This window comes from Salvelinus fontinalis, chromosome 13 (genome assembly GCF_029448725.1).
Source record: "Salvelinus fontinalis isolate EN_2023a chromosome 13, ASM2944872v1, whole genome shotgun sequence".
Taxonomy (NCBI): Eukaryota; Metazoa; Chordata; class Actinopteri; order Salmoniformes; family Salmonidae; genus Salvelinus; species Salvelinus fontinalis.
Genome location: NC_074677.1, coordinates 12,716,642 through 12,744,286, shown reverse-complemented (window position 1 = coordinate 12,744,286; position 27,645 = coordinate 12,716,642). Strand labels below are relative to the sequence as shown.

Here is a 27,645-nt window from a genome sequence, read left to right as displayed (position 1 = left end):
ATAAGGCTGCAATTCAACAACATTTGGAAAAGTCTGAATACTTTCCGAATGCACTGTATGTTCCCGGCACTTTTCATATCCCCCTATTAGTTTTCTTCAACTCGGTTGTCAATATTGCTTAGATTTCTTAAAAGGGGGGGAAATAGTTTTTTCAGCTGATTTTAATATTGTCCTCTGATATGGTGCTGATGGGTGTCTTTTACCAGTATGTTCATACTGTAAGAAGGTGTTTTACATTGGGGAAATTGTTTGCTTTGTTATTATTGCTTAAAATGTTCTCAAACGTCTCTCACCAACACCATTATGCAATGTGTTGCATGTGGAGCCAGGTCCTGATTGGTCCATACATTCAAACATTAGATAAAGTTTGAACTTTTTTTCAAAATTTGCATCAGCCAATTAAAATCATTGACGTAGTTGCATGTGATTAATACGCAACGTTAGCTGTTCCATTACATAACCTGGCACATTTAGCACTATGCTAATTTGACCAGGTTAGCAGTGATTATGTCCGGTAACAAATTCTGCATCAGCCAATTAAAGATATTGACATGGTTGGATGTGATCGAACACTTTTCCATGAGTGTCCTGAACAGAAGTCAAATGGCACCATCTGCTAATCAAAGTTAGTAAAACACAATTTAAACTGGATGAATAGTTAAGTGTAGTGAGTCTGGCTCATGGTATCTTTTTCAGTTTGCGGCAAGTTCGAAATCCAGGTGAGAGTTTTTTACTTTCAAACAGATTTATGTTTGTGTTAATGTGTTGCGAAGGGATGTGCAGACAACACATTGAAAATTAAGAATAAGGACTGCCTACATTTAATGAGATGCATCTTTCTTCAGTCTTGTAGACAAACACACTGCTAATAATATGTTTATTAGGCCTACGTATGTTACATAGCTACACTTAAATGTACGTTTTATATGCATTATTAGAATCATCCACTTCATATTTGAATCGAGCATTGATGGTCAGCAGTAGAGTTTTTTTCAATAACAAAAAAGCTTGAGGTGAGGGGGCCTCAAACCCACTTACTGTGACCCGCAGATTTATACTGGTTGGTAGGTGATCAAATACTTATGTCATGCAATAAAATGCAAATTAATTACTTAAAAATCATACAATGTGATTGTTTTAGATTCCGTCTCTCACTGTTGAAGTGTACCTATGATAAAAATTACAGACCTCTGCATGCTTTGTATGTAGGAAACACTGCCGATTTTGCAGGTTATCAAATACTTCTTCTCCCCACTGTACTGTACTATGTGTGATAAATGTCAGGCTGCGCAGGGTACACTACTCCACTGCTTTGCCCTATGCTCTAGCTTGTATGGTTATTGGTGTGGAATTTTTAGGATCCTCTCTGAAGTTCTGGAGACCCGCGTCTGATAATCCTGGGAGTGTCTGATTCCCTAAACGGATTAACCAACCCCCAAAAACAACTAATCTCTTACCGTCTCATTTCGTCAAAAAACATTTATCTTGCTGTTTTGGAAAAGGAGGGAAGCTCCCTCTATCAAATTATGGCTCAGCGAATTGGCAAACACTGTACAATTAGAAAGAATTAGATATATTCTGAACAATAAATTATCAACATTTGTTCAAATCTGGCAGCCTTTCCTCTCTTACTTGGACCAGTCGGCGCTGTGAATTTGTACATTGTAATGCACTCTCAATTGTAATATTTTAATCTACCTTTGGGCAGCATGTGCTTGCCCCGCCACCCGAGGAATAGGGGGGAATAAGGGGGGGTGACATCTACCCTCTTTCTTTCCACGTGTCCTTGTTCTGTATGTCTTGTTTTGTAATATTTGTTTTGTACCTAGAACTTTGGGTCTTGTTGTTTCTGTCTGCTCTTTTATGTTCAGATAAGAATTGCATACTTGTCTTTTATACCTATACACCATTCTTGTGTGTGTTCAATAAAAAATATTTGAAGGAGACTTTTGGAAAAGAATCTCAGGTGAAGATGGTAGAGATGATGCCAAGAGTGTGCAAAGCTGTCATCAAGGCAAATTGTGTTTACTTTGAAGAATCTTAAATATAAGTATATTTTGATTTGTTTAACACTTTTTTGGTTATGACATGATTCCATATGTGTTATTTCAAAAAGAAAAACCCTTGAATGAGTAGGCGTGTCCAAACTATTGACTGGTACTGTATACTGTAGAACTCAGGAGTTTACATACACTAGGGTTGGAATCATTAAATCTCGTTTTTCAATCACTCCACAAATGTCTTGTTAACAAACTATAGTTTTCGCAAGTCGGTTAGGACATCTACTTTGTGCATGACACAATACATTTTTCCAACAATTGTTTACAGACAAATTATTTCACTTAAAATGAACTGTATCACAATTCCAGTGGGTCAGAAGTTTACATACACTAAGTTGACTGAGCTTTAAACATCTTGGAAAACTCCAGAAAATTATGTCAAGGCTTTAGAAGCTTCTGATAGGCTAATTGACATAATTTGAGTCAATTGGAGGTGTATTTGTGGATGTATTTCAAGGCCTACCTTCTAACTCAGTGCCTCTTTGCTTGACATCATGGGAAAATCAAAATAAATCAGCCAAGACCACCACCAAGTCTGGTTCATCCTTGGGAGCAATTTCCAAACGTCTGAAGGTACCACGTTCATCTGTACAAACAATAGTAAGCAAGTATAAACGCCATTAGACCACACAGCCGTCATAACGCTCAGGATGGAGATGCGTTCTGTCTCCTAGAGATGAACGTACTTTGGTGCGAAAAGTGCAAATCAATCCCAGAACAACAGCAAAGGACCTTGTGAAGATGCTGGAGGAAACCGGTACAAAAGTATCTATATCCACAGTAAAACGAGTCCTATATCGACATAACCTGAAACGCAGCTCAGCGAGGAAGAAGCCACTGCTCCAAAACCGCCATAAAAAAGCCAGACTACAGTTTGCAACTGCACATGGGGACAAAGATCGTACTTTTCGGAGAAATGTCCTCTGGTCTGATGAAACAAAAATAGAACTGTTTGGCCATAATGACCATCGTTATGTTTGGAGGAAAATGGGGAGGCTTGCAAGCCGAAGAACACCATCCCAACCATGAAGCACGGGGTGACAGCATCATGTTGTGGCGGTGCTTTGCTGCAGGAGGGACTGGTGCACTTCACACAATTTTTCTGCCTCATGATGCCATCTATTATCTGGATATATTGAAGCAACATCTCAAGACATCAGTCAGGAAGTTAAAGCCTGGTCGCAAGTGGGTCTTCCAAATGGACAATAACCCCAAGCATACTTCCAAAGTTGTGGCAAAATGGCTTAAGGACAACAAAGTCAAGATATTGAAGTGGCCATCACAAAGCCCTGACCTCAATCCTGTAGAAAATTTGTCGGCAGAACTGAAAAAACATGTGCGAGCAAGGAGGCCTACAAACCTGACTCAGATACACCAGGTCTGTCAGGAGGAATGGGCCAAAATTCACCCAACTTATTGTGGGAAACTTGTGGAAGGCTACCTGAAACGGCAATGCTACTAAATACACTCAATTAGTATGGAAACATCTGACCCACTGAAAATGTGATGAAAGAAAGAAATTCTGAAATAAATCATTCTCTCTACTATTATTCTGACATTTCACATTCTTAAAATAAAGTGGTGATCCTAACTGACCTAAGACAGGGAATTTTTACTACGATTTAAATGTCAGGAATTGTGAAAAACTGAGTTTAAATGTATTTGGCTCAGGTGTATGTAAACTTCCGACTTCAACTGTATATCTATATAATTGTATAATAAAAATACATCATCAGGACCACATCAGACTGATCTAAATTGCCAGTTAGGTCATGGGGTGGAGGCATTCTGATGAGTTGGGTCTGGGGTTGTCTGTACTGAATCTGATTTTAAATAATCAGATTATAATAACATTATGGATACCAGCAATGATAAGGAGTTGTGTGTCTGTCTGGTCAAAGGTAGTGATGTTACGTTTGGTACCGGACCTCGGAGTCATGCGTCGAAATCGCTAAGCAGTTTCATTCAAAGTAGTGTGCCTATGCCTATATCACTTTATTAGAAACACGTGATCAATGAAGTCCCAAGCTTCATTTTGTCAAACCTTTTTGCTTTTGGTAGAAGACTAAAAGGCTATTCTGTGCACTCGCTACAGCGTGTTGGACATCATCTATAATGATTTGGCTGCTCTAATTTCTTATCACCAGCAGGTGGCACTAGTGTACACTGTTTACCAAAGCCTCACGTAATGAACCTATTTTCAACACAATTGGCTGGAAAGACTCAACGCATCACTTTCCCCATCACTAGTCAAAGGTGTAAACCAGAGCCGAATACAAAAATGTGAATGACTGTTGTGTGAACTATACACACTACTATCATGCTGAAATTATTATATTATAACAACATATTTTTAATAGTAATATGTGTATCACATTAACTTTCAACAGATTTTTGGATTACAGTTCTACGTCATAAAGATATGTAAATTGGGGCACGGTGGCGTCATGGATTGCGTTGGTTTCCCGGATGGAGTTCCGACGCCATCTTTACACCAGTGCTGCTGCTACCGGTAGCTAGAGAGTGGGGACGCTGCAGTTGCTCCACTAAGAACCGCCGACTGAGACAGACATACGCAAGTTCGATCCGCTCTCCATCGACAGTCCGATCCCGAACACCATGGCAGATCGAGAGCATTTAGTATACCAGGCCAAACTCGCCGAACAAGCTGAGAGATACGATGGTAAGGGCTGAGATATACTGTCAATGCGGAGTATGCCTCAGTCTCATTCGCGTGTTCCCTCTGCCCCCCCCCCCTCTACTAAGGGGGGGCTTCGAGGTGGGTTGAAGATGGTTAGTTAGAGATCGTAGTAGAGACAAAATGGCGGAGAAGAGGGTTTCTGAACTAGTCATTTAACGTTTAGAGAAGTGGTTTTGTTTGACGGAATAATGTTAGCAATAATGTTTAACATGTGTATGACTGGGCTTTTGTTCATTCAGCGTTAGCATGTGTCATTCAGTATACGCTATATCTAGTTACTTTCTTGAAACCCGTTGGTTATTTCTGCTGGTGGTGCCGAAGTTCCGACGTCGTTGTTGACCCTCAATGGATATACAACTAACGTTAACTAGCTATTATATTGTAGCTAATATTGCTAACTAGTGAACTATAGCCTGTCAGCAACGTTAGTTGTGGTACAATGGCGGCTAACTGTTTAATAATGTGCATAAAGGAGACGTTAGCTACTGTACAACTTTAGCTACCATGGTGATGAGTTACCGCAAGCTAATTTGTTAGCTAGCTAAAACAATTGGCTGATTTATGATGAAATAGTTAGTTATTGTGACAGTATAAGATAAACAACTACAGCTTGGTAAATCTAGCTAGTTAGTTGGTCTTGACGCTAGCTAACTTTCTATCGTGTGTGTGTGTGTGCGCGCACACAGGCTGTCAAACCCATTTGCGACGACAGTGCTTTGTGGGTTGGGTTTCGGGTTTTCTGCAACACATGTAGTTAGCTATCTACAGTAGCTAGTACACGTTGGGTAATTATCTTGGTATTAGTTTTCTCTATAGATGCCAGTTAGCTAACTGTTGCCTTGACATGATTGGCTAAACAGTATATGTCATAAGGTGAACGCACCAATTTGTAAGTCGCTCTGGATAAGAGCGTCTGCTAAATGACTTAAATGTAATGTAAATGTATATCAACCAGAGCCAATTAACATTAGCTACTGACCAGAGACATTTCGCTATTTAGATAGCTAACGTCAGAGCCATGTAGTTAGCTAGCTAACTTAGCTAGCAAGCCAACATTAAACTCAACACGCTAACATTAGCTGTCAGTTTTGTTTAATGTTATAGCTAGCTAGATAGCGCGAGCCACCTTATTAGCCCAACCGTGGAATGAACGCAGTCCCTGGCAAGCCGAGTGGGTGTGGTTGTTACAGGGATAGCTAATGTTGGCTCATTACATTATCCCAAGCCAGTCAGTGTAACACGTTTCAGCTAGCCAGTCAGTACCTTGACAAATGAGCTGTTATGTTTCATTTGTCGTTTATTTTTATTAGTAGTGCACGTTGGATAACACGTGCTAACATAGACAAATATGGTTACAATGTTACAGGCTTTGACATGGCAAGCTTGGGTTAGTTACTTGGCTCCTGGCTTACAATGGTGTCCACATCAATGAACTGTTGTACTAATCATTCATTGGCCCTTAGTGGGGTTTAAATACTTCTACAATAGAGCAACACTGTTATAATGCTGTAGTCAAATCTAGGGATAGTTATAGTTTGCTGTAATATGGATCTCTGCCATACAGGGGCTCCCAACCTTTGTTCTACAGGGCACGTTTTTCACATTTGAAAAATGTCACGCTCACTCCGCCCCTTTTTTTTATTTTTATATAAGTCTATATTAAATACACCAAAAGCTTGATTTTGTTTAATTTGAATGTCTCTGTGTTTTTGAAGCGCATTTCTATTTAGTTTAGCAAGACTCATGACATATTTTAGGTAGGCTATATAATACTAATAATAATGGATAAGGAAAATTAAGTCTAGACCCAATTTTCCCCAAATGTTATTCAGCTACCAAATGTTTTATGATCATTTATATGAGCCCTAAATTTAATTAAACATTCTCTTTTACAGAAAGTGATTACTTCAATTGATGGCAACATTCACACAAGTCTTAATATCTTTGACTCCTCAACTTTAGAAGCTCATATCTCAGTTTCTCAATGTCAGAGACAAACCAGAGATTATTCCCATGTGCATCAGTCGCGTCTTTCTCTGGCATTTAACTGCTTCTTTCTCGCCTAAAGCATCGCAGATTTGTGTTGTTTTAGATCGGTATAAACAGTCAAGGTACCACACCTCTAAAGATTTCCTAATTTTGAGGAAAAAACATGAATGTAAGCACCACATACAATTTAGGAGAACCACACATATTTTTTTAATGTGGAATACTGTTACTGTAGGGAAAGGAGGACAAACTGCACTGATTCCAGCTGGAAAACAACAGGACACATTTTCAAGGTATTGGCAAAGACAGTACAGTATGAAGATAGGCTAAACTGCTTCTCCAATAGAAATCCCAGAGCACACTTGTAGGCGATGTCATGGCGAAGTTGACTAGCTAAGCTCATGTGTAGACCCGATGACGTGTTTCTAATGGTCATCTCGCACCAAACTGCATGTGCAGGCCCTCAAATCAGAGACCCTCCTTCAATATAAATTTGTTGACAAAAATAGAAACATGTCAGTTTGTCACTTTCATGAGATTGGAGTAATAACATGTTCAGCTAGTTAATACATTGGCTCATCTAGGTTGTGGCTTTAGACTTTGTGAAAATGAAGAACAAAGGAAGAATTTTCCCTTCTCTCATTGACTTCTAAAACCCCGGCTTGGTCGGTTTCACAAGCGTTCCTGGAAGTTTTGCAATGTTTTATTTGGTATTTAGCTGTTTTCATTGATAGGAGGGCTGTAACCACTGAGTTCTGGTAGTAGTCACTTGAATGGAAAAAGATCAATCACAAAATTAGCCACTGGCAAAGCACTGCCTCTCACTGCAGGCGTTGCCTTAGTGAATGGTCCTTGCTGTCAGGATCCTTGGGATGGCCCTGAGTTACATTCAGTTCAAATAAGGCAATCAGTCAATTGAAATAAATTCATTTGGCCATAATCTATGGATTTCACATGACTGTGAATACAGATATGCATCTGTTGGTCACAGATACCTTCACGAAAAAAGGTAGGGGCTTTGATCAGAAAAACAGTCTCTGGTGTGACCACCATTTGCCTAATGCAGCGCGGCACAGCTCCTTTGCAATGAGTTGATTAGGCTGTTGATTGTAGAATGTTGTCCCTCTCCTCTTCAATGGCTGTGCGAAGTTGCTGGATGTTGGTGGGAACTGGAACATGCTGTTGTGCACGTCGATCCAGAGCATCACAAACATGTTCAATGGGTGACATGTCTGGTGAGTATGCAGGCCATGGATGAATTGTATACAGATACTTGCGACATGGGGCCGTGCATTCTCATGCTGAAACATGAGGTGATGGTAGCGGATGAATAGCACGACAGTGGCCCTTAGGATCTCGTCACGGTATCTGTGCATTCAAATTGCCACTGATAAAATGCAATTCTGTTCGTTGTCTGTAGCTTATGCCTCCCCATACAATAACCCCACCGCCACCATGGGCCAGGCACTCTCTTCACAAGGTTGACATCCACAAACTGCTTGCCCACACAACGCCATACACATGGTCTGCGGTTGTGAAGCCGGTTGGACGTATTGCCAAATTCTTTAAATTGACGTTGGAGGCGGCTTATGGTAGAGAAAATATCATTCAATTCTCTGGCAACAGCTCTGGTGGACATTCCTGAAGTCAGCATGCCAATTGCACGCTCCCTCAACTTGAGACTTCTGTGAAATTGTGTGGTGACAAAACTGCACATTTTAGTGGCCTTTATTGTCCACAGCACAAGGTGCACTTGTGTAATGATCATGCTGTTTAATCAGATTCTTGATATGACGCAACTGACCGGCGCATGGATTATCTTGGCAAAGGAGAAATGCTCACTAACAGGGATGTACAACATTTGAGAAGGTTTTTGTGCTTATGTAACATTCTGGGATATTTTATTTCAGCTCATGAAATGTGACCAACACTTTACATGCTGCATTTATATTTTTGTTCAGTGTAAAATGCTTACAGTAAGTGTTAGGGATGCACATTTCTGTAAATTTTGCTGCCAAGTAACTGGCCCTCATTAACTGGTTAATGTTCCATATGTGACGATGATGAACATCTCAAACTACAGTAGGATGGGTTGGTAATATGACTAGGGTTGTGCCTTTTTGCTTCTGGACAACAGAAGTTGATATGAAAATCAACAGAACAGGAGAGAAATGCTAGTTAATGGCATCAGGCAGTCTTTATAAAATAAATGCCTCTCTTTCTATGGATAGATTTTTGCAAGGCTACTTTGAAGCAATGTAAGACATGCCTCATTATCTGAAGTAAAGTCAAAGGTTCAGCTTTCAGACAATTACTACCTCAAGCTCACATTGCAAAGTGGTAGGTGACTCGCTGATAGTCTGCCTACCGTTGACTATAGCCTACTCACTCGAATGGCAAATGGGAGGCGTGCTTTAATTACCAGTTGATAAATTAAAATAGCTCCTTTAACACCCGATTGCATTTAGAGTTGTTTGTTGTGCAATGACTGGGCTTACAAAAGCACTTTCACTCCAGCGAGGAGCTACCTTCGCGCTGTCTGACAGGTGATGGGATATTCCGCTCCTCAAGCTAGGCTCTGTATGCTGTGTGTGTAAGATGCATGACTAACAAAAATACACCTACCAATTTAAGTCCACTAAAGTATGCTAATTTACCTATAGACCGATAAGCATGACCGGTCAAATGTGTTTTTGGCGTCTAACCCATTAAACGGTTAACCGTTAACATCCCTAGTGAAGGCTAAGGCTCGGGTTTGGTTATGGTTAGGGTTTAGTGTAGGGATGTCCCAAGGATTTGACTAGCAATAACACTCAACGAACAGCGTCAGGTACTCTCAGCTAGTTAGATGGGTGTGGCGAAACGTGAATTTGGACCACTGAGGTATAATAAGAACAAGACTGCCTCAAATATGGCCAACTCTTGTTTTCAACGAAATCTAATCACTTTCGCATACGCAGTTCCGTAGTTGCTGCCATCTTCCTTACTGAGATTACTCCACCTGTACTCAAGCACTGTGCGCACTGGAAAGACAGGTGGAGTAATCGGCACTTCCCATGGCTAGCTGGGGTCATGACCTCAGAGCATGAATATAAAATGTTAATATCTTCGGCTGTGAGTGGCCTGGGCAACAATTTGAATAAGTTAATGCATGTTTTTTTTCTCCCAAAGGTGATGACTAGTGTCTTGTTAGGCCGTTTAAAATTTGACTTCTCTATGGGGCCGTCAACGGGAATTACCTTTCTCGGCCGTGATGCAATTAAACTGCAGTACCGAAGCAATACTGTAGGTGCAGTACTCAGCATTCACCGTAGAAGCAGTAACATTTAGTTCACGCTCCTCTCCGACTGGTGCCGTTGGGTTATACAGTGTATTCAGACCCTTTGACTTTTTCCACATTTTGTTACGTTACAGCCTTATTATATAATGTATTAAATAGTCTCCCCCCCCCCCCCCCCCTCAATCTACACACAATACCCCATAATGACAAAGCTTACAAATGTATACAAAAATGTAAACTATCACATTTACATAAGTATTCAGACCCTTTACTCAGTACTTTGTTGAAGCACCTTTAGCAGTGATTACAGCCTCAAGTCTTCTTGGGTATGATGCTACTAGCTTGGCACACCTGTATTTGGGGAGGTCTCTCATTCTTCTCTGCAGATCTTCTCAAGCTCTTGCCAGGTTGGATGGGGAGCGTCGATGCACAGCTATTTTCAGGTCTGTCCAGAGATGTTCGATTGGGTTTAACGCCGGGCTCTGGTTGGGCCACTCAAGGACTTTCAGAGACTTTGAAGCCACTCCTGCGTTGTCTTGGCTGTGTGCTTATGGTTGTCCTGTTGAAAGGTGAACCTTCGCCCCAGTCTGAGGTCCTGAGCTCTCTGGGGCAGGTTTTCATCACGGATCTCTCTGTACTTTGCTCTCTTCATCTTTCTCTCGATCCTAACTAGTCTCCATGTCCCTCCCTCACCTCCCTGACCAAGGCCTTTCTCCCCACGATTGAGGAAAAACATTTATTTAATCCATTTTAGAATAAGGCTGTAACGTAACAAAATGTAGATAAAGTCGAGGTGTCTGAATGCTACTCTATACAAAGACATACCATTAGTTTCTGTAGTAGCACCTGATTTCAGTTTTCCATATTTTACTATCAAAGATTCACCAGCGGTACACACGGGCCAGGCAGTCTGGTCTCTCTTGCTCTGCTCTGAAACAGGATACTGTTCTCTACCAGCTCTAGCCACTGTTGAGAGGCGACACCCCCCACCCCTCCTGTCGTTAGGCCTCCTGAAAGGGGACAATCCCCTGTAGGGGCTCAGAGCCAGACTGACCCCCCCCCCCCCCTGCAGGCCTGCTGTGGAACAGGCCATTCCTCCTGGAGCCCCCTTTGGCACAGAGGAATGTGCAAGGCGGATAGTACAGCTGGGGTCGAGCCAGACCAGAGAGAGAGGGGTGGGGGTGTAGGAGCTGGTGGTATGTGCCTATGCAGCCCCCCTGACATAAGGGCTGAAGGACGGGAGGAGACGAGGCACCAGTGCGCCACTCTCTTTTACGTAACCCCTCTCCAGCTCAGGCGAGTCATCCAGACCCAATATTTGTGCAAATGGATCAGACAGGGGCTCTCTGCTTAGTGGGGATCTTTGCAGAGACTGCTCATTTACTTTTTACTCCCTCCCCTCCTTGCCGCTGCCTCTTTGACGAAGTGCACTTATACACTGCCCCCAGCCTCAGTAGGAGGCTGGGCTCAGTGGTCCTGGCCACTCAACAGACCTGAATGAATTCCAATGTGGTGTTGTAATGGTGGTGGTAACTCCTCTGCCCCAATCCACCTCTAAACCCAATTAATCAAGGAAAGAAGGAATACTACTCCATCTCTGGGGGGGGGGGGGGACAGAGTGAACAGTTAACAATGTTATTTTTTTATAGACACGTCAAGTGTTCTTGCGGTGCTCATTAAAATGAATCTGAATACGTCGAGTCATGCTACTCAGGGCAGCAGAGTAGCTGAGCACTAGTTAAACGTGATGCTTCCACACATGCATGGAAGGCCAGCTGTTGTGTGTCCTGAGCGCCATTTTATTTATTTATTTATTTTACTGTTATTTTACCAGGTAAGTTGACTGAGAACACGTTCTCATTTGCAGCAACGACCTGGGGAATAGTTACAGGGGAGAGGGGGATGAATGAGCCAATTGTAAACTGGGGATTATGGTCCCCCACACATGACATTTCTACAATCTAGTGCCTTTAGACCGTATTCACACCCCTTAACTTTTCCACATTTTGTGTTACAGCCTGAATTTAAAATGGATTACATTGAGATTTTGTCACTGGTACTCCATAATGTCAAAGTGGAATTGTGTTTTTCAACACTTTTACAAATTAATTAAATGAAAAGCTGAAATTTATTGTCCAGTATTAAACCCCTTTTCTTATGGCAAGCCTAAAGTTCTGGAGTAAACATTTTCAAAACAAGTCACAAGTTGCATGGACTCACTCAGTTTGCAATAATAGTATTTAACTTGATTTCTGTACCCCACACATACAATTATCTGTAAGGTCCCTCAGTTGAGCAGTGAATTCAACCACAGACCAGGGAGGTTTTCCAATGAGCATAGTGTAGTTATTCATTACACTTTGGATGGTGTATCAATACACCCAGTCACTACAAAGATACAGGCGTCTTTCCTAACTCAGTTGTCAGAGAGGAAGGAAACCGCTCAGCGCGATGCCAATGGTTACTTTAAAACGGTTACATAGTTTAATATCTGTGACAGGAGAACTGATGATGAATCAAGAACATTGTAGTTACTCCACAATACTAACCTAATTGACAGAGTGAAAAGAAGGAAGCCTGTACATAATACAAATATTCTAAAATGTGCAGTCTGTTTGCAACAAGGCACTAAAGTAATACTGCAAAAAAATGTGGCAAAACAATTACATTTTTGCCCTGAATACAAAGTGTTTAAATTTGGGGCAAATACAACATATTACTGAGTACCACTCTCCATATTTTCAAGAATAATGATGGCTGCATCCTGGGTGTGCTTGTAATCGTTAAGGACTGGGGAGTTTTTCAGGATAAAAAAGAAATGGAATGGAGCTAAGCACAGGCAAAATCCTAGAGGAAAACCTTGTCTGATTTCCACCAGACTGGGAGATGAATTCATCTTTAAGCAGGACTACAACCTAAAACACAAGGCCAAATCTTTACTAGAGTTGCTTACCAAGAAGACAATGAATGTTTCTGAGTGGTCAAGTTAGTTTTGACTTAAATCTTCTTGAAAATCTATGGTAAGACTTGAAAATGGTTGTCTAGCAACGATCAACAACCAATTTGACCGAGCTTGAAGAATGTTGAAAATAAAAATGGGCAAATGTTGCACAATCCAGGTGTGGAAAGCTCTTGGATTTACACAGAAAGACTCACAGCTGTAATTGCTGCCAAAGGTGCTTCTACAAAGTAAAGTTTTCAAGGATGTGAGTACTTATATAAATTAGATTTCTGTATTTTATTTTCAATAAATTGGTAAACATTTCTAAAAACATGTTTTCACTTTGTCATTATGGAGTACTGTGTAGATGGGTGAGAAAAAATCCATGTAAATCAATTTTTGAATTCACGCTGTAACGCAACAATGTGTATGAATACTTTCTGAAAGCACTGTATATCCTGAAATCTTGTTTGTTTCATTTCCCTGTCCTACCTTTTACGTTTTGTGTCAATCCAGAGAGTGGTCACTGTCTGAGCACGGCTCTAGCCCACTCATCGAAGTCACAGGTCAAGTGTTCTTTCTCTGTAGAGATACCGTAGTACCGCTGCTCTTCCCGGGCACTAGTAGTCGAGCATCGAATCTTTAGCTATTCTACTCCATGTCATATGCTGAAAAGACTCATCTTTCTGTGATCTTGGAATATGAAAATTTTATAATTGAGCTTGAGGAGAACAGGATTTAATCCTCCGCACAGCTATCCTCCAATGACAGTTTCATTATTTGCATTATCATTTTCTCCACAGAACACGTCGGTATCCAGTTAAGAAAGATTTTTTTTCTTCATAAGTTTACAACAATACATACTGCAATACCTACCTCCAAATGTATTCGTTTTGCTTTTAGGCCTCAAAATACAACATGTCTAGCTAAATGTTTAGAATTTGAATTTATAACAGTCAAAAACAATTTCCCGAGGCTCCACATGTTTTCATGTAAATATTAATGTTATTTCCAATGAGCAACTCCGCCGTAAATCCAGCGCATATTGAACATTGAGATTGCCAAAGAGACTGGCCTTTCGGCAATGACAAATAAAATATTATTCATCACATGCGTGAAATGCTTACTTATGAGCCCGTAAAACCAACAATGCAGTTCAAAAAAATGAATAAGAAATCAAAGTAACAAGTAATTAAAGAGCAGCAGTAAAATAACAATAGCGAGACTATATACAGGGGGCTACTGGTTAGTCGAGGTAATATGTACATGTAGGTAGAGTTATTAAAATGACTATGCATAGATGATAACAGAGTAGCACCGGTGTATAAGAGGAAGGGGGGCAATAAATAGTCTGGGTAGCTATTTGATTAGATGTTCAAGGAAATGGAATGTTGGCTATAGAGACTGGTACTCAGACTATGTTAAAGGGTAACTACACCCAACATTTTCCCCAGATTTCAAGTGGTCTCCTGATTTGGTTTAAGCATTGTTGTGGACTTGGATAACCCATTAAAACATATTAGTTTTGGGGCGGGGCATCCCCTCTGAGGACAAAAATTAACATTGTTTTTACAGCTTTTTCTTTTGTTACAAGTACATTCTACTACACACATTTTACATACTTGGCACTTATATTTTTGGTTTTGCAGTCACATAGCAAGAAAAAAGTAATTTCTTATTTTGATATACTTTGCATCAAGATGTTTTTAGTCATAACTATGATGGAACATGAGCCATATTTTTTTTAACTCTGCTGTGATGTTTTACATAGTGCCCTTGAAGTTTTCAGAGCCCTGGACTTTTAAAAAAAATCTAAAAATGATTAAATATTTTTTTCCCCCTCATCAATCTACACACAATACCCCATAGTCAAAAAAAATAAACAGATCATGTTTTACAAAACTATTCAGACCCTTTACTCAGTACTTTGTTGAAGCATCTTTGGCAGCTATTACAGCCTCAAGTTATTTTGGGTATGAAGCCACTCCTGCATTGTCTTGGCTGTGTGCGTAGGGTCATTGTCTTGTTGGAAGGTGAACCTTCGCCCCAGTCTGAGGTCCTGAGAGTCTCTGGAGCAGGTTTTCATCAAGTATCTCTCAGTACTTTGCTCCATTCATCTTTTCCTCGATCCTGACTAGTCTCCCAGGCCCTGCCTCTGAAAAACATCCCCACAGCATGATGCTGCCACCACTATGGTGCCAGGTTTCCTCCAGATGTGACGCTTGGCTTTCAGGCCAAAGTGTTCAATCTTGGTTTCATCAGACCAGAGAATCTTGTTTTTCATGGTCAGAGTCCTTTAGGTGCCTTTTGGCAAACTCCAAGCGGGCTGTCGTGCCTTTTTACTGAGGAGTGCCTTCCTTCTGGCCACTCTACCATAAAGGCCTGATTGGTGGATTGCTGCAAAGATGGTTGTCCTTCTGGAAGGTTCTCCCATCTCCACAGAGGAACTGTGGAGCTCTGTCAGAGTGACCATCGGGTTGTTGGTCACCTCCCTGACCAAGGCCCTTCTCCCCCAATTGCTCAGTTTGGCCGGGTGGCCAGCTCTAGGAAGAGTCTTGGTGGTTCCAAACTTCATACATTTAAGAATGATGAAGGCTTCTGTGTTCTTGGGGCCCTTCAATGCTGCAGAAATGTTTTGGTACCCTTCCCCAGATTTGTGCCTCGACACAATCCTGTCTCAGAGCTCTACGGACAATTCCTTTGACCTCGTGGCTTGGTTTTGGCTCTGACATGCACTGTCAACTGTGGGACTTTATATAGACGGGTGTGTGTGCCTTTACATGTGTGTGTGCCTTTACAGATAATTAAGGTATCTGTTTTATTGTTTGCAAAAATGACTAAACCTGCTTTTGCTTTTTCATTATGGGGTATGTAAGAGATGTGCCATGTGATGCTGTTCTATACAATGTATGTAGTCTGTGATCCCACCTGAATGTCGTCGTATATGAAAACCCAGTGTCATTGTCTTTGCATTGCAAGGAGTACAGATTAATGTAATTAAATATCTTAGGCAAACTATTCCATTTTGGTTTACTCCTAGGGATGTTAATGGTTAGCCACCGAAAATACATTTAACTGGTTATGCTTATTGATCTATAGGTTAATTTGCATAATTTAGTGGAATTAAATTGCATGTATTTTCGTTAGTCATGTATTTTATCACGCCTGCACAGTATACAGAGCCTAGTTTTGAGGTGCGGAATGGCTTGTTTTCTGTCAAAGTAGCTACTGGAATGAAACGTGCTTTTATAAACTGTCATTGTGCGATAAAGAAATTCTAAATGCAATCGTGATGGCCACGATTACATTTAAAAAAAATATATTTTCATTTCTCAACTCGTAATTAACGCGTGCCTCCCATTCGCCATTTGAGGGTGTAGGCTATAGTCAGTGGTAGACAGGCTATCGGAGTGTCACCCACTATTTTGCTACGTGAGCTTCAGGCAGTATAATTGTTTGAACCCTGAATGTTTTACTTAAGCTAATGAAGAATGTCTTGCCTTGCTTCAAAGTAACCTAGCCAAAATCCAACCATAAAATTGTGGAGACAATTATTTTATACAGACTTATTACTCAACCAGTATTTCTCTTGTTCATATCAACTTCTTTCATTGTCCAGAAACAAAATGCCCAATGCTAGTCATATTAGCAAGCCTTCCTAGTTGTTTGTATTAGACTCCCCCTCTTTCTAAGTTTCAAACAGAATTATTCATCTGTCATGGAATGGCTTGCATTAGGTGCACTGTTGAGAACAGTTTTTTTAGCTGCTTCATTACAGCAGTTGCATGTTCAATAATAGGCTATAGCCTTTTGACTGTAAGATGATAGGCTTGCTATTGCATGTTTTAATTTAGTTCTTAATGAAGAATGGCCTTATCTTGCATGCATGCATAGTATTTTCTGTTGGTCACGTCATTTTACTGTTTAGAATTTTTTTTATCGTTTTACCGGTTAATAAGGGTTGGTTAGTCGCAGCAGAATTGACTGAAATTTGCATCCGTAGTCATGGTACTTAAATTCAAAGCAGTGGCATGTTAAGGTTTTGTATATCGAAGTTGCGTTCAGCCTTTATATACTTAAAGGTTATTCTCATAGATGAAAATCTATTTTACAAGAGCGACCACTAAAATACACATTACAACCACTCAAAGAAATTGGCTTACATCAGAACTCAAGCATTGTTTTGTCTCCCCCCCCAATACACCAGTGCAGACCCTGACCTTTGGGTTGCCTGGTAACAAGCTCAGTGTTAAAGGTCAGTGGTATGAGGTTTGAAATGACAGGCATGGAAAACCGTAATGCTCGATATTGGCCCCTGTTCCTCCTTTTGATTTGGATATTTGGGTTCTTCTTGGTATGTCATGTGCGGCTAAGGACTAGTACTCGGCTAAGATAAGGATCCGTCGTACTAGTAGCTCTTGTCAGATCTTCCATCATAATGGCTGTGTAGCCCATCTTTTTAGGCTTTAGATTTGGTAATGGCTGTAACTGCTTGTGGTGAGCCTTATAGACTAGTACTGTACAGTGGTAGTGGCTATTTGCGTATTCATAGACTGATTCACAAGTCTGTTTGTTCATGAGGCAGCAAGTGTCCTGACTCATTCACACACTGCTTATGGAACCGTTAGTGGCCCAAAATCAAATGCTCTGTAATACGTTGATCCACTTCAGCCCTGGTTTCAAGGAGTCGGTCTTTACTTACGCTGAGAAGTTCGGTTGGTCCAGCCCAAAATACTTGCTAATTACATCTCACAAGCACCAACAAAGCCTTAACACCTATCATTTCCATCAGTGTTCCTGTAAGCGTGGTTAAATACTGTGTGCGCTGTGTTTTCTGTATGACATGTCTGTAGGCTTGGGTGGGGTATTTCAGGGGAGCAGGGGAGTCCAGCTGTGTGTTGACGGGTTGCGTTTTATATTGAATGTTTTTTTCTTTTTCTCTCAATTGTGATCATAGACGTGCAAGTTTTCCTTTGCAGAATATACTTTAGTGCATCACATTCTGCAGAAATGGGTTCATTTTAATCAGATGAAAACAGAATTGCAACGCTATTTGCCTGGAAGCCACACAAGGTTTTGTATTTTTCTTCAAGCAATGTAAGGCCATCCTATTTCTGTTTATCAATAAATAATTTACATAAAGTTAATATTGCATTTTACCGGAGAAAAGTAGGCTGCTTAAACCGAGAGAAGTAGAACACTGACTGTTGTGTAGCTATCGGCTCTTAGAATGCCCATTTGTGAATTCTCATCCAAGTGAAGTGCAACTGAAGAACAAAATTAGTCTGAGGCTGAGCAGAAATAGCAATAAGAAGCGTTTTTAGATCTGCATTTACAAAATGCAGCAAGATTTCTTATGCGTTTTATATATTTTCCTGTGTGAAAAGTGATGAATTCTACTTTATTACAACCCTTAAGTTTAACTTGCTAGTTAATTTTTTTGCGATCATAGTAAAAAAAATTGCGATCATTAAAATATTTAGCTAGCAGCCTCCATGGAAATGTGCTAATTTTGTTAGCATTCTGGTACTTAATGCCCATTTTATGCGCCCCCTTGTGTACTAAGCTGGTAATGCCATAAATCCCAGAATGAGAGAATGACGAAATGAAAATCTGGATACCACCCAACCCTACATGTTATTCTCAGTCAGGGATAATTTGTCTTTATTAATCAGGATTTCCTTCTTTCTGAACATTTCCTCCATTCATACATAATAGAAATTGTTCTATTCCCTAGCCAAAATCTACATTGTCCAGATTTTCTATGTTCTTGTGTAATTGCTGCCAGCAAAAAACAGACAAAATCCAGAACAGAACGAATTGTTCGTAACTTATTGAAGGCAGGGTGTTTGATGGTTTAGGTTCAGTCTTTTCTCTCTCTGTCAGAAATGGTGGAGTCCATGAAGAACGTGGCGGGCATGGACGTGGAGCTGACGGTGGAGGAGCGGAACCTGCTGTCGGTGGCTTACAAGAACGTGATCGGAGCCAGAAGAGCGTCCTGGAGGATAATCAGCAGCCTTGAACAGAAGGAGGAGAACAAAGGAGGCGAAGACAAACTGAAGATGATCCGGGAATACAGGCAAATGGTGAGCCACGGGAACGTGGACGGTGATAGTAGAGGAGAACCCTGATAAGGGCGGCTTAATGTTGAAATGTTAGTTAGTTAGATAGGGGTGGTGTGTGGCTCCTTTCAAAGTAGAGGATTATACTCTGGGGCCTTTTATTTAATGTTTAATTTTTAAACAGGTCGTTCAAAGGGTTATGTTTAAAAAATAGACTTTAAAGTTGAGTTTGTTGTTTTTGTCTGTTCTCCTTGAGTTTGTTGCCAACAGGTGTTGTGTGTTTTGTCTGCTCTGCAGGTGGAGACTGAGCTGAAATCAATCTGTAATGACATTCTGGATGTACTGGACAAGCACCTCATTCCAGCAGCAAACACTGGAGAATCAAAGGTTTTCTACTACAAAATGTATGTCTGCGGATGGGACAGCTTTTAAAAAACTATTTAGCGCACAGCAGCTAATATCTATGCCCTTACTGTTCTAGTAACATGAGAAAGGTGTCTCTGCTCTCTCGTGCTCTGTGTGTGAAAACATCTGCTTCTCAATGCTTTACCCTTTGCCCTGAACTGTGCACTTGTGCGCAACCCCACATGAATTTAAAAGCACACAATTGGTGTAAGCAAGGGCTCTTACACCAATCCTTTAAAATCCAAATAGGGGAGTGCGGAAGTGCGGAAGTGCATATTTCAGGGTAAATGTGGAATATTGGGACGCAAGTTTAGTCTCTAGCAAGTCTAGTCCTGGTCAAGGAGTAGGCTTAAGTGTCCACATACCAGTTTCAAGGGCTGCATGACAGTAAGAGAATTAGCTCCCTTTTGTACATAGGGTTCATTCATAGAATTATGCAGAGTTTTCTCAACCCACAAGCCATGCTTGTCTGTTAAGAATATTCATATGTTAACATTCAATCAATCCATGGTCTGCATATGTTTTGTGAGGTTGAAATAAGTGGTCTCGTTCTCCCTTTTTTCCTCAGGAAGGGAGACTACCACAGGTACCTGGCAGAGTTTGCCACGGGAAACGACCGAAAGGAGGCGGCAGAGAACAGCTTGGTTGCGTACAAAGCTGCAAGCGACATCGCCATGATCGAACTCCCACCGACACACCCCATCCGCCTGGGACTGGCGCTCAACTTCTCCGTATTTTATTATGAAATCCTCAATTCCCCCGACCGCGCATGCAGGTGGGCCCCCTCATCTTTTCTCCCCACTCTTCTCTCGTCTTTTCACTCCCCACTCTCCCATCTCCCTCATCTACGCTCCATGTTTCAAATAGATAGCGATTGTGAGTGTGTAATAATGCACAAGCAGGAGGCCTGATTACATTTTTTTTTTTTATGTATTTCTTTCTTTTTTGCTATGCCTTACGGAGTGTTTTTCTGCAGTACCAAGTGTTAGTCTTTCAGTAACATTTTCAAAGAAACAGATTGAGTTCTGATTTGATTAGGTTTTTTGGACATCCTTATCTAGTGCTGCATCATGTCTACTAGGCTTGGGCGGTATCCACATGTTATATCGTCATAACATCCTTCTCTCATCCTGGGAGTTATTGAATTACCGGCATAGCACACAAGGGGGTGTTAAAAAATACAACAAAATGCCATTGGGCTTCTATTACCAATGCGAACAAAATTAGCACAAACAATTAGCAAAATCACAGCAAAACCAAACATCAACTAATTGCAAAGACTGGCAAATCCAGCTCAGAAGGTTATACAAGCATAGCAAGTAGCTACCAAATGTCATTTTTGGTGAGTGTGGACATTTACAAGCGAACGTGAACAGGAGATTGTGCAAATGAAAAAAAATGGGATGCATCCTTCTTTGAAGGAAGAGCAGCATGTGTACACGGAGCAGATGGGAGAATAATTAAATGCTAGTTGGAAGCACCGGGGAAATAATGTCAGCTATACAGAACTCATCCAGAGCTCTTTGACTTCTGATGGCAAACACTTAGTAGTGAATTGCATACAAGTGTAACTTCATCACCTCGTGCGCCGCACACAGACTCGCCGATGCATATATAATGCTATGGACTCACCAGCTTCCTTTCTCCCGTTGTGCTATTTACAAACAAACATGTGACTGGCTCCTTCTGTTCTGGGGAACTAGGGTAAGCTTTATAAAGTGAACAGTGACATAAAACCGCAGTCTGCTTTATGTCCTAACGTATTGTACAAGTTGACTGCAGGTATTAACTTAAAAGTATCTACAAATATAACAATTTATTGGAAAAAGTTCAAAGAAATAGTTTCAACGGTTTTGAAAAACCTTACCGTGGCTTTTTCCAAATACCCTGATATATGCTATATGCGGTATGCCGCCCATGCCTTTATTTCAGACTGGGCATGCAATAGTCTCTCCTATACAGTACATTAAAGTCACCTGATGTCCTGGCTAGTAATATGATATCTTTTTTATTTATCAAGACATGTTATTGAATGCTCCATACCAAGACATGTTGACTAATGTTCAGCAAATTGTTGATGTGACTTGGACACACTGTAAAATCCAACCTTTGACCCTCCCTCTCTGCCCACGCTGTTGCCCTCAGGTTGGCGAAGGCGGCGTTTGACGATGCCATTGCAGAACTGGACACGCTGAGCGAGGAGAGCTACAAGGACTCCACACTCATCATGCAGTTGCTACGCGACAACCTGACACTATGGACTTCAGATATGCAGGGAGACGGTGAGCGTTCCATGCTTCTTCACCTATTATATGTAGAACAATACAGTTCAAGGACTAAACACACTGCAGCGTCTGGTCACGTGGGGGATGGATGTTTTCCACCTATTGACAGCACATACTGCTGGGCTGGTGCTGTGTGCTCTTAGGGTTGGAGAGTTGACCTCACCCACCCTTTATCTCCCCCCTCAGCACAGTGGTTTTTCTCTAACCTCAGCAGCACTACCTCTATCTTTCTTCAGCTCTCTTTCTATTTCTCTTTTTCTCTATCTTTTTGTTTCACCTTTTTCTCTTTTACAGTCTTTATCCCTTTGTCTGAGATGTACTCATGTTCAAGGCTCTCTCTCATGTCTCCATCTTCCACTGTGTAGATTCTTAAGGACAACGCCCCCCCCCCCCCCCCCCCCCCCACTCCATTCCCTCGATAGAAATGTATTTTGTAAGTCATTTTTCTCCTGTCTTGGGCATCCCTCTTGCTTTGTCAATCAGACTTCACTAACACTTTTTCTCTGCATCTTCCAGCGCCGGGTTAATTAATTCACACTGTAGTAAAATGTTGTGGAACTCGAAACATTTGAGTGCTGTGTGGTTAGTGTCACTGTCTTACTCACTGCAATGCAATTTTTTACCAACACTGTCTGGTTTTGGGCTAGAGTTTAGGTATTCCACTTATTATTATGGCTGAACATGATACACTCAGTAATCACACTGAATCCTTGGGACCCTGTTTGTCACTCGTAAATCTGCAAACATGCAGTTGATGCACATCAACACTGTGCTGTCGTCCACACCAACTGCATGTAGCATCTCGTAGGCACTAATTAGGCACCTTATTATAGTTTCTATTTTTGATCTTCGTAGATTCTGAACCTTTGTTAGACTCGCTGCTTTAATTCTTTACAAAGTTAGATGGCTGTGCCATCTCTATGGAAACCTTCCTAAGCAACCAGCCTAGGTGGCCCGAAAGTCATTTGCTAGCTATCAAATCTTTACTGAGGCTTTTGACATTTTGCAGTGTGAAGAATAAATATATTTGTGTTGTTACTGGTTTGCACACTAGCACTAGTGCCTTCAGAATGTATTTATACCCTGTGACTTATTCCACATTTTGTTACAGCCTAAATTCAAAATGGATTAAATACATATTTAAGTAGATTTAAGTAAAAACTGTAACTAGGCCACTCAGGAACATTGTTGTCTTCTAAAGCAACTCCAGTGTAGATTTGGCCTTGTGTTTTAGGTTATTGTCCTGCTGAAAGGTGCATTTGTCTCCTAGTATCTGTTGGAAGGCAGACTGAACCAGGTTTTCCTCTAAGAATTTGCATGTGCTTATGACTGTGTTCCATTTATTTTTATCCAGAACTCACTAGTCCTTGTCGATGACAAGCAATCCCATAACATGATGCAGCTACTGCTATGCTTGAAAATATGGAGAGTGGTACTCAGTGACGTGTTCAGTTGGTTTTGCCCCAAACATAATGCTTTGTATTCAGGACAAAAAGCTAAATTCTTTACCACATTTGCAGTATTACTTTAGTGCCTTATTGCAAACAGGATGTATGTTTTGGATTTTTTAAATTCTGTACAGGCTTCCTTTTCACTCTGTCATTTGTTAGTATTGTGGAGTAACTACAATGTTGATCCAACTTCCGTTATCTCCTATAACAGCCATTAAACTCTAACTGTTTTAAAATCACAATTGGCCTTGTAAAACCCTAAGCGGTTTCCTTCCTCTCTGGCAACTGAGTTAGGAAGGATGCCTGTATCTTTGTTGTGACTGGGTTTATTGATAAACCATCCAAAGCCTAATTAATAACTTCACCATGCTCAAAGGGATATTCAGTGTCTGCTTTATATATATTTTTTACACATCTACCAATCGGTGCCCTTTGAGAGGCATTGAAAAACCTCCCTGGTCTTGGTGGATGAATCGGTGCTTGAAATTCACTACTCGATTGAGGAACCTAACATAATTGTGTATGTGGGATACAGAGATGGGGTAGTCAATCAAAAATCATGTTAATCACTATTATTGAACACTAAGGAGTCCATTTAACTTATTATGTGATTTGTTAAGCACATTTACTCCTGAACTTATTTAGGCTTGCTATTACAAAGGGGTTGAACACTTATTGACTCAAGACATTTCAGCTTTGAAGTTGTAACTTCTACAAACAAATTCCACTGACATTATGGGTTATTGTGTGTAGATCAGTGACACAATATGAATGTATTACATTTAAAATTCAGGCTGTAACACAACAAAATGTGCAATAAGTCATGCGGCATGAAAACTTTCTGATGCCACTATGTACATTCTCCTGCCAACCACCAATGTGTTTTGAATGAACCTTTTTGTGCAACATGACTCGTGGGTGGATTTTCCAACGCCTTTGTAGCGAAAGTAGAATCGGTATGTTATCTCTCCCATTGACCTGAAAGCATTCATATCACACATTTTGCTGGCATACACTGAACACCAAATGACAATTTTATAATTGTAATGCTCATTGCTCTAGCATTGGTTTTCGAAACTACAGCTAACTTCCTTCACATTGCACGCAGAAACAAAATGGTATGTTTGGGTAAGTAGAACAAAGCACTATCCCTTAAAGGTTATGATTGGGGGAGGGAAAGCAGATCTTAGATCTATGCCTAGTGGACCTTAATCTTGGAGTCTGACTCTGGTGGTCTTAGAGCGTTGGGCCATTAACTGAAAGATCGAGTCCCCGAGCTGACAAGGTAAAAACCTGTCGTTCTGCCCCTGAGCAAGGCAGTTCACCGGGTGCCGAAGACGTGGCTGTCGATTTATGGCAGCCCCCCCCGCACCTCTCTGATTCAGAGGGGTTGGATTAAATGTGGAAGGCGCTTTCAGTTGTACAACTGACTAGGTATGCCCCTTTCCCTTCCTCAGCCCATCTCACTCACCCATCACCACCTAACTTTACTAATCACTCCTCCCCTGAAGACCATATCACTTTAAACCTCACCTCCCTGTTGCTATGGTAACAGTGGGTGGGCTCTGGACTTTCTTTTGTCCATTTATGTTTGTGGTGAAAATAACACTGGCTTTGAATGATGAAGATTACAAATATACAATTAAATGGAATACATGTGCCTCTCTCTTCAGGTGAAGAACAGAATAAAGAAGCGCTGCAAGATGTGGAGGATGAGACCCAGTGAGACTTCACGGCCAATACGAGACACCCCTCCCTACCCCTCCCCTCTCCGCCTGCTAGCCCCAGTTCCAACTATGGTGTCAGTGAGAGCTCCCAAACTCGGCTGTTACGCCGATGCCAACTCGCTCTTTTACCCCTTTTCTTGTTCACTATCACTCTCTATCTGTCTGTCAGTTCTTCTGGTTTTTTCTTTTATAAAAAAATAAAGATTAAAAATCGCCCATTTCATTGGAAATAATAACTTCCGCATTTAAACACAAGAGAAAATATACAAGCTAAAGCTTCGAGCTGTTCCTGGGTGTTACTTTTTTTATATATATATATATATATATATATATATATATATAAAAAAGTATCTCCTGTTGCAAGCCTGGCCATGTAAGGGTCATGTCATTTATCTTCACGTTTTTTTTGTTTTCATTTTTGCTGTGTCATCAGTTGCCAAGTATGCTTGCCTGCGGTCGTCAACGTTCACGCGCTCCCTGACTTGATTTTTAAAACACAAACGTTTGCTGTAACTCTCTTTTTCTAGAACTGATTGATGTCTTCGTGCTACTTTACTCTAGTCGTCTAAGCCTTTGGTCGCAAATTAGGGATGGTGGTGGCTTTTGACTGTTTTTAAAAGGGACTTAAAGCTTTTTAGAAGGAACGGAGTGCCCTTTGTGTTTCTCCTCTCTCTTTGCCAGACACTTATCAATGACGATAACAGAACTTCCCCCGGGCATCTCTTTCTTTGCGATCACCACTCAGGTCCGAGGCATGGACCACGCATTGTTCTGCAGTCTGTAGCGCTGCTTTTGTACTGGTTGCTGACGTATAGAGACGATGGCTTGTAGCAGTGTAAAAAAAGAAACAAGGAGCGCGAAGTTTCTCCATCTCTCTTATGTGAGGTAAAGCAGGTTTGCATTGGCACCGTAAAAAAAACTTTGTTTAAAAAAAGAAACCTGCTTATGTTATCTTGTATTGCCCCTCTGTTCCAGAATGTTCTCTTTCTCCCTCTGTCCTGCCCCCTTATTTTCTCTTCTGTTCAGTATGTGTAGCTTGAATCTGATTTGTACTACTGGATATTCTGACTGGACCCACACGCCCCGTCTGTCTTCTTACTGAAACACAGCATGGAAATTAACATTTAAAGTTCAAATAAAAAAAAAGAAACTTACATTAAAATGCACCTGTGGTGTCATTTTTCGATTAAAATTCGCTGTACTGTCTTTAGCCAAAGACCGATAAGTTTTTACCTTTGACAGTTTACCTTCTGTTGTTACTGTCATCTAAGGGTAAGGTGCTCATTCAGTGAACTGATCAGGAAATAAGTGTCTTACCCTCTGACAGTAACAGAGCGTAAACTGTTTTGATTATGTGGATCATTTTCCATTGGTTGGATCAAGAAAAGAGGGAAAAGCAACAGAAGAATACACACTTTTGGGAAGCCATCTAATAAGGTATCTTGTTTTCAGCCCCACGGATTACTTGTACTTAGGGTCAGGGGTGTATTCACTATGCAATAAGGTGAAATGTTCACAATGTTGCAACTAGAAATGTAATTACTAGAGCTGACATGATTTCCTATTAGCTATGACAGAAAATAATAGGATGCATTTTGTAGAGCATTTATCTGTCTATTCTTTAACTTTGCATCCTCCTGGTCAAACTTATTTGTACAGGTGGCCTTCACAATTATTCATATTCCTTAATCATTACATAGCCACTAGAGAGCAGCGCAGTCCTACTATTGAATTATATTCCCGTTTGAAACTACAGTCGTGGCCAAAAGTTTTGAGAATGACACAAATATTAATTTTCACAAAGTCTGCTACCGCAGTTTGTATAATGGCAATTTGCATATACTCCAGAATGTTATGAAGAGTGTTCAGATGAATTGCAATTAATAGCAAAGTCCCTCTTTGCCATGCAAATGAACTGAACCCCCCCCCCCCCCCCCAAAAAAAAAAAATGCCCACTGCATTTCAGCCCTGCCACAAAAGGACCAGCTGACATCATGTCAGTGAATCTCTCGTTAACACAGGTGTGAGTGTTGACGAGAACAAGGCTGGAGATCACTCTGTCATGCTGATTTGTTTGGAATAATAGACTGGAAGCTACAAAAGGAGGGTGGTGCTTGGAATCATTGTTCTTCCTCTGTCAATCATGGTTACCTGCAAAGAAACACGTGCCGTCATCATTGCTTTGCACAAAAAGGGCTTCACAGGCAAGGATATTGCTGCCAGTAAGATTGCACCTAAATCAACCATTTATCGGATCATCAAGAACTTCAAGGAGAGCGGTTCAATTGTTGTGAAGAAGGCTTCAGGGCGCCCAAGAAGGTCCAGCAAGCGCCAGGACCGTCTCCTAAAGTTGATTCAGCTGTGGGATCGGGGCCCCACCAGTACAGAGCTTGCTCAGGAATGGCAGCAGGCAGGTGTGAGTGCATCTGCACGCACAGTGAGGCGAAGACTTTCGGAGGATGGCCTGGTGTCAAGAAGGGCAGCAAAGAAGCCACTTCTCTCCAGGAAAAACATCAGGGACAGACTGAAATTCTGCAAAAGGTACAGGGATTGGACTGCTGAGGACTGGGGTAAAGTCATTTTCTCTGAATCCCCTTTCTGATTGTTTGGTGCATCCGGAAAAAAGCTTGTCCGGAGAAGACGATGAGCGCTACCATCAGTCCTGTGTCATGCCAACAGTAAAGCATCCTGAGACCATTCATGTGTGGGGTTACTTCTCAGCCAAGGGAGTGGCCTCACTCACA

The 27,645-nt window shown here is 41.1% G+C and overlaps 1 protein-coding gene across 2 annotated transcripts; it reads left to right on the top strand.

The window, feature by feature from the left end:
* The first annotated feature begins 2 nt into the window (after positions 1-2).
* LOC129868104 (14-3-3 protein epsilon) lies at positions 3-26,063 on the top strand. 2 transcript variants are annotated; one of them, XM_055941743.1, is made up of 6 exons: positions 3-719; positions 18,858-19,057; positions 19,331-19,437; positions 20,007-20,213; positions 21,584-21,720; positions 24,848-26,063. In XM_055941743.1, the coding sequence occupies exons 2-6, from the start codon at positions 18,860-18,862 to the stop codon at positions 24,898-24,900; spliced, it is 702 nt and encodes a 233-aa protein (XP_055797718.1). In that variant the 5' UTR covers positions 3-719; positions 18,858-18,859; the 3' UTR covers positions 24,901-26,063. The 2 variants fall into 2 exon arrangements, with proteins under 2 accessions (XP_055797718.1, XP_055797717.1); XM_055941742.1 differs by lacking the exon at positions 3-719 and adding an exon at positions 4,536-4,743.
* Positions 26,064-27,645: the final 1,582 nt, after the last annotated feature.